We start from the raw sequence: 7,490 nt of genomic DNA, 5'->3' as shown, positions 1-7,490 counted from the left end.
GGACCGACTCTGCCTCCATTTGATTGGGATGGCTTGCTATTTGCTCAGTGAGACCCGTGATGTACGTCACTTGATATATCATCCATATTTAAATATCGCAACCAAAAGTAGTAAATTTAATATCAAAATCTGCATGGAAAAAAGGTAAGTCCATGACCTCACGAGTTCTTTCTCAACTAATACCATGTAGCATATATTTCTTCCAGATCTTTTTCAGGCAAATTAAGCAAGCTCCGTTAGCTGCATCATCATATTAAACTTATGCAACCTCTGACGCAGTACAAAGCGAAAGAGTTAACATAAAGTACACATGCATGTAGGCACATGGAGTAAAAATCACAAAAAATACAAATGCGTTACACCAGCCATGTACTCACGCTATCTACGTGCCCATGGTATACACATACACGAAGCTAGCTCCATCCAGTACTACTTCAGTTCCTCTGGAACAGAGCTCGCTCGTACACGGCACACCCGTACAAACACGTAGATGCATGGATCGTACATACTTTGACTGGTTACAAATGGCTTCCCGCGCTCGTATACGTGCGCACTTACGTACGTACGCATGCAAATCCAATACAGAGCATATATATATAGTTGGGGTCGGGTGTAGTTGCACCGGCCGGCCGATCAGACATGGTCGAACTCGTCGACGGCCATGGATCGCTGACTCTGCAGGCGGCGGAGCTTGAAGGAGGAGAGCTTCTGCGGGCCGTCCTTGACGGAGGGCTCCTCCTCGAAGCGGATGTAGGTGTAGACCCAGGCACCGGAGAGCGTGCCGATGACGGGGCCGAGAAAGTAGATCCAGAGGCCGGTGTAGACGCCGCTGGCCACCGCCGGCGCCAGAGTCCTCGCTGGGTTCATCGATCCTCCTGACACAGGCCTGCAAATGCCACTCGTTTCCCCTCGTCTTAGCTAATATGCATGACTGGTGCTATAAATCAAGATGTCATTGTGGAGTTCTGGTCCTACGTGTGTGCATAGCTAAGCTGTTGTTCAATGGCTGATCTTTCCTGTCTAGTATTATTTTTCCAAAAATGTTTTTTGTATTGTGTTTGTCTATATATGGCCAGGAATAATGTGTCATCTATCTGTTTGTAAGGTTCAAAGAATCCTACACAATTCATTACTAGTGAACTCTTGCAAGCTGGTTCGGTTCACTGAACCTATCGACTGTACTCAGGTCTCAAGCTGGGTCCGGCCGTCACTTTTGCAATTAAAATAAGGTTCTTCAAATTCTTTGTGAAAAAGATGTGGGTTGGTGATCAATTTACTAGTATTTTTTATCCCTACATAACAAATGAATCAATCAAGCTGTTAAAATAAGCCCCCAACGACTCCTTGCTAAAGTAAATCAGTCAGTGTGGTGGTTAGTGATTCTTTCATATATTTACCCTGCGAAGATGGACGTAATGCAAACCGCGGAACCAACTGCTAACCCCGCCAACTCACCCACCTGCATCAAGCAAAAAAGCAAAGCACAAATTAATACTAGCACAAGAACAGAGCTAGAACTCCAATCAAGATCCATGGCAAATGGAAACACTGGATTTGTGGCAAATCAACGTACCGCCCTCGAGTCCGTGGCGACGGCGCAGGTGATGAACATCATGTTGAAGGTGACGATGATCTCGATGACGAGCGCGTGCCAGTGCGGCCCCGTCGGCGTCGTCGTCCCCAGCACCGTGATCGGGTGCAGCACCGCCCGCAGCACGAACGCCGCGCACATCGCCCCCGTGAACTGCGCCGCCCAGTAGAACGGCACCTGCATCGCAATCGCCACATGGATCAAACACCCAATCAGCAAAGCACACGGAGAAGCCCATGGATTGAGACGTACGCTGCACACGCTCTAGACCACGCATGGTGCGCGCGTAGGTATACGTTATTATGTGTGTATATGCGGTGCACGACGTGAAGGTGATGCGACACAAGGGTGCAATGCAGCCTTTGCTTTTGATCCCCCGTCCTTGTTATGCATATGCCATATGCTCCCTCCCTTTACGTGCATGCACGCTATGTTTACGTCTATGGCCAGCAAATGGATGGATGGATGGATGGAGGTCGTCTGTCTTACGGGGAAAAGATCGTACGAATCCTGTCATATCTAAGCGTTACCGGCCAGAAGTCGGCCGGCCGGCAGTGACGATCTTTGGGCACACGCACCACGGGTATGGAATCAGATGGTGTTGTCAGGCATGGAGATTGATGGCTGGCTGGAGCATGCAGGGAGGGACACATCGGAATCTTTTGCCGAAAGACTACCACTGGCCTTCATGGCACGGCTGGTTGATTTGTGATCGAACATAGACATATACTGGGCGTCAACGTCGAGCTTATACCGTGCGCTTGACTTGAGCGGCGAGTTCATCATGTGAAGCCGCTTTCAAATTTGCTAATTATGCCCGCTAGACCATGTTCTAAGAAACTCCAGCAGGTTATTCATATGCCGCAATAATTGGGACGGATGCCCGGGAGCAACCTCCGTCTCGGTGTATAAGTCATTCGCGTAGTTCTAGGTCATCGATTTGAGGAATTAAATATGTGTTATATGTCATGAAAAGTATATCATTAGATTTCTACACAGATGTAGTTTCTAAATATATATTTTTTGTCACATATAATACATATTTAGATAGTTAAATTGTCGATCTAGAACTACGCGAATGACTTATACACCGGGACGGAGGTAGTAGTATTTATGCCTCTACAAAATTAGCGAATGTCAACCCCTTGGTTGGCCCCGGGAAGATGCAATTAGTGGAGACTAATTAACAAGAGCTTTCAGGGTAAGCCATGTTCTTCCCTAATCATGGAATAGTAGTTCTACATCGAGATGCCTTATCCATCTCTTTTTATTTTTGTGTTAGATCTGAATTTTTCCAATCATTCACATGTTCAGCATGTATTACCTTGCTGCTAGTGCTACATGCCTACATGTCATGCCACCGATCATCCCAACATGCGACTAGCTAGGGAAGTCTTTTAGCTACTCCAAGTCTCCAACTAGTGCTATACTTTAAATACAACAGGAGTACTGTTTCGGATGATAGGATATGTTCTTGTGTCCAGCTTGGCTGGCTGATCCAGATGCGTTTTGTGAATTATGATACAGTTCTTGCAGTAGTTGAAGACCTCCCTAGTTGTACATGTTGTTACATATAAAATCCTGCTTTATTAGCTAAGCTTAACTAATTATCTGCTGCACCGATCATGCATTTGCACATGCGTTTTGATGCCGCCAGTTATATTAGGCTCCAAATCAATTAAGCTCTGGTTAATTAAGCCGTGACAATTTCTTTTTTGCACGTTCATGTTGGTAACCAAGTCCTAGGGAACAACGACGTATCATTCGCTACCGTCCGTACGTGAGACAGAAGATGAAGGCACGAAGCATGATGGATGGATGCATATGCGTATGCGTACCTGAATCCAGGGGAAATGCCGGAAGCAGGCGAAGGAGAGCGTGACGGCGGGGTTCATGTGCGCGCCGGAGATGTGGCCGGTGGCGTAGATCATGACGGTGACGATGAGGCCGCCGACAACGGACTGGCCCAGCTGCGAGACGCGCGTCACGTCGGCGCTGTAGATGGACGCCGCCCCGCACGTCACGAACACCAGCAGGAACGTCGCCACCACCTCCGAGATCACCTGCGTACATGAAAAAAATCAGCGTCAGCAGCACGCCCGAGCTAGTAGAAAACCATGACCGGCGATCGATCGACCGCTGCGGCCAGCCAATGGGTTGGCTATCTCCGGGGAGCTCGCTCGCTCACCTTCTTTCCGAGGTGGGGAGGGAAGAAGTCGGCGAAGGACTTCTCCTGGTAGTACATGCTGGGGGCGAGGCTGGGGGCGCCGTCCTGCACCGTGGACAGGTCGTGGATCTCGTTCGAGTAGTTCACTCGCGAGTTGGCCCTCGTCGGGGTGTTGGAGGTCACCGACATCTTCGGTTGGGTTGCTTGATCTCCTCCGGTCGACTACCCTTGAGGTTGATCCTAGAGATCTCTCGATCCCGGACTATGAGATATGATCGATGAGCAAGCTGTTGTGTCAGCTAGCAGTGGCAGCCTCGCACTACATACAAGCTCGGAGCTGCCGGGAAGAGAAGGTGAGGCGTGTGATTAGCTATGTAGCTCTGTGAGATATGCTCGGTTGCTTGCCTGCTCTCTGTTCTGCGGCGAGCGGGCGCGTATTTATAGGTGGAGGTCGAGGCGCCAGCCGGGGGTGGAGGTGGAGGGAGGGAGGGAGGGAGACGAGGTGACAGGTGGTAGGCGCGCCACTCCACTGCAGGCGCTTCCTTTGCGTTTGTGGGCTGGCCGCGCCCGATCAGGCCGGACCGGCCAGCCAATCTGCCTGCGAGACACCGTCGAACGTGCCAGCTGAAAACTGACAGGATGCGAAGAACTTTTTTTTTTAACTAAGACGGTAGAAGCGTCCGACTTTATAAATTAATAAAGCCCACAGGCAACAGGTTCATCAGGTTACAACTCGGCGAAAGCAAAAGAGAATGTTCGGTCCACGACCGGCATGAAACGGAACAGAAGGTTCAACGCGAAGGAAATATTACAACTGGCCAAATCATCCAGCGCTGAAGACCTAGCTAACATAAAACTCCCATAAAAGACTCCAAAAGCTTCACCGACTCGGCGGATCTAGTCTTGCCATCGCCTGAATAGTCTTGATGCGCGTCATGGCCTCTGACATACGCTCAGCATCACGCTCCTTCCCCAGTGGAATCCACGCCTACAGAAATAGATGGCATTTGAAGATCACATTTGCACGATGGTTAGGGAATTTTTTCTCAATCGTAATTTTATTGCGCGTCGTCCAAATAGCCCAGAGCAGCGCCCCTACGCAACGCCAAGCGATTCTACTACTAGTCCCTTTCGTGGACTTGAGTATGGTAATTAAGTTATTCCCCGAGGCTGGGTTTCAGTTCGTGTGAAAGGCTTCACGAACAGCGCTCCAAGTGAACCTGGCCAGGTGACATCTAAAAAAGACATGGTTTGCGTCTTCACCTAGGCCGCATACCGTGCAGGTACCATCAGCCGGACCATTACGTTTGGCCACGTTATCCGAAGTGGGCAGCCTATTTCTAAACATTTGCCACATGAAGATTTTAATCTTCAGGGGCAGACCTGCCTTCCACAGCCCCTTAGCTATATCAAGTGCTGACCCTTCAGTTAGCTTGTTATAAAGGGACTTCACCGTGAATTTCCCTCGAAGCTGTCAAGCTCCACTCAACCGAGTCAAACCCCGTCCCTAGGCGGTTGGCACCGATTTGCTGAACCAGCTCGGCCCAAGACTCACGCTCATCGTTTGTTAGGGTCCGCAAAAAGTAAATCTCCGGGGGGTCAGTACAGACTGCCTCCCCCATTAAGACGTTGGTGTTAGTGGCGATCCGAAATAAGTTGGGGTGACTTTGCCAAAGGGGAGAGGCACCCAGCCAGTGATCAATCCAAAACCGAGTTGATTGGCCATTGTTAATATGGAATTTGGCCCCAATATCAAAAGCGGGCCGCACCGCTTGGATCCCTTTCCAAAACACGGAGCCGTTGGCCGAGGCTGTGAAGGGGTTTCCATTCGGGAAATATTTGGCTTTTAACAGCTGAGCCCAGAGACCCGACTCATTTTGGGCCAGCCGCCACCACCATTTGGAAAGGAGGGCGACATTCATTAGTTTCGAGTTAAGGATTCCCAATCCTCCAAACTTCTTTGGCCTACAGACCTCCGCCCACTTTACTAGGTGGTATTTCCGCTTGATGCGAGTTCCTTCCCAAAAGAACCGGGACCTCGGTATGTCTAGCTTAGCGTGCACGCCATCGGCTAGTAAGAACATCCCCATAGTGAAGAGGGGAAGGGTAGAGAGGCTCGAGTTAGTTAGAATGAGCCTCGCGGCAGAGGACATGAAACGCCCTCGCCACGAGCTTACCCTGTTGGCCACTTTCCCATACAGAGGCTCCCACTCTAGAATCGAGAGTTTGCGGTGAGAGATAGGAAGCCCAAGGTACTTTATTGGAAAGCTCCCAAGCTTACAATTAAGTAAATTTGCGACATGCAGGCTTTGTTGGTCGTCCATCCCCATGGTAATGACCTCGCTTTTAAGAAAGTTTATTTTGAGTCGGAGAGGATCTCAAAGGCTAGTAACAGGAGCTTAATCGAAACAATACTATGATAGTCAGGCTTGAACAAAAGCAAGGTACCGTCCGTGTATTGGAGATGTGTCACACCACCCGGAATGAGGTGTAGGACAAGCCCCATGATGTGTCTGGCCTCCCTGACCTTGGACAACATGGCTGCCATTGCATCAGCCACAAAGTTAAAGACGAGTGGGAGATAGGATAGCCCTGTCTAAGTCCTTTCCTATTACGGCGAGGAACCCTACTACTGATGCTACTAGAATAGCTAGTAGTAAGTATGCTTTACTCTAAAAAAAAGCTAGTATTAAGTATGCCACTCGCAAAAAAAAACTAGTATACGTACGTCCATACTGCTTCAGATCTTTAAAAATGCTGCATGCTTTTCGTTCGCTGCGTTGGATCGATTCAGATGTTCCTGAATCCAGTGACCGGCGCATCGGCCACCGTAGCCTGACGCCGGAGATACTTCGTCGCGTACACGGAGTATGTCCGATGATGAAATCCAGGTATTTTTAGTAGTTCCGGCCGTCCCTGTTGTCGGCCGGTGATTGGGTCCACGGGATCGGGCGCGCTTATTGGCTACAATCATCGTTTTATAACAATAACCTTAGCTTAATTTGCACGGGAGTACAGTAGTAGTAGCTATAGTAACCAGTAGCAGGTCTTAGTCGGATCACATGAGCATCGCATCACACGTACGAATCTGCCAAGCAGAATGCCAAAACGGCGAACAATATACAACGCCGCATGGTTGAAAATGGGAATTTTCAGGGGGAAATCGTTCCTTGCAGGGATTATTTTTAACATAATTTTCTTTCGGTGCCGTGTCGGCAAGGACGTCGGTCAATGCAGCAGCATGGATATACTACTTTTGTAGTAACTTGCTAAAGTACGAGAAAAACAAATGCCACAGGCTAACAATCATGGACGCACATCTGTGACCGCGACTCTGACAACAGAAGAACAAACGAGGCTACACGCCAATGCTGCAGGTTCGTTCAAGCGGCATGCAGCCAAAGGGACGCCACGCCGCCGCGATAAAGCGCGTGCGGCCGACGTCGACGTCGCCTGACGCCGGAGACGACGACGACGACGAAGAGGAAATAGTGTAGTATTCAAATTTGGATATTTTTTGGTCGGTTTGGGCTTTCCATGGTTAGACGGTGACGATATTTTCTACAAGTAGAAGAGGGGCTCTGCAGTCTGCACCGCCGCGACCGGCGCACGTCACCCACGGCGCCGACGACTGCAACATGGATGAACGGCGAGACTTTGGGCCGAAGTTGCTCAAAATATTCTCGGGCAGATCGAGCGATTAATCCGCTGAGATCGACGTGGTTACACAGG

The 7,490-nt window shown here is 49.5% G+C and overlaps 1 protein-coding gene across 1 annotated transcript; it reads right to left on the bottom strand.

The window, feature by feature from the left end:
• Positions 1-209: 209 nt before the first annotated feature.
• On the bottom strand, positions 210-4,181 carry LOC119337154 (aquaporin NIP2-2-like). Its single transcript, XM_037609267.1, has 5 exons — positions 3,780-4,181; positions 3,430-3,654; positions 1,574-1,768; positions 1,398-1,459; positions 210-886 (listed from the first exon to the last, which is right to left on the bottom strand). The coding sequence occupies exons 1-5, from the start codon at positions 3,945-3,947 to the stop codon at positions 634-636; spliced, it is 903 nt and encodes a 300-aa protein (XP_037465164.1). The 5' UTR covers positions 3,948-4,181; the 3' UTR covers positions 210-633.
• Between the last annotated feature and the right edge of the window lie 3,309 nt (positions 4,182-7,490).

This window comes from Triticum dicoccoides, chromosome 7B (assembly GCF_002162155.2).
Source record: "Triticum dicoccoides isolate Atlit2015 ecotype Zavitan chromosome 7B, WEW_v2.0, whole genome shotgun sequence".
NCBI classification, from domain to species: domain Eukaryota; kingdom Viridiplantae; phylum Streptophyta; class Magnoliopsida; order Poales; family Poaceae; genus Triticum; species Triticum dicoccoides.
Note: the sequence above shows the minus strand (reverse complement) of the source record. Positions and strands in the feature narration are given on the sequence as shown.

Excerpts from the sequence above, each read along its gene's own strand:
- LOC119337154 (XM_037609267.1), bottom strand. The coding sequence starts at position 3,947 with ATGTCGGTGACCTCCAACACCCCGACGAGGGCCAACTCGCGAGTGAAC. Across the intron at positions 3,655-3,779 it reads CTCCCCACCTCGGAAAGAAG|GTGATCTCGGAGGTGGTGGC; the intron begins GTGAGCGAGCGA and ends TCATGTACGCAG. Across the intron at positions 1,460-1,573 it reads TCGCCACGGACTCGAGGGCG|GTGGGTGAGTTGGCGGGGTT; the intron begins GTACGTTGATTT and ends TGCTTGATGCAG.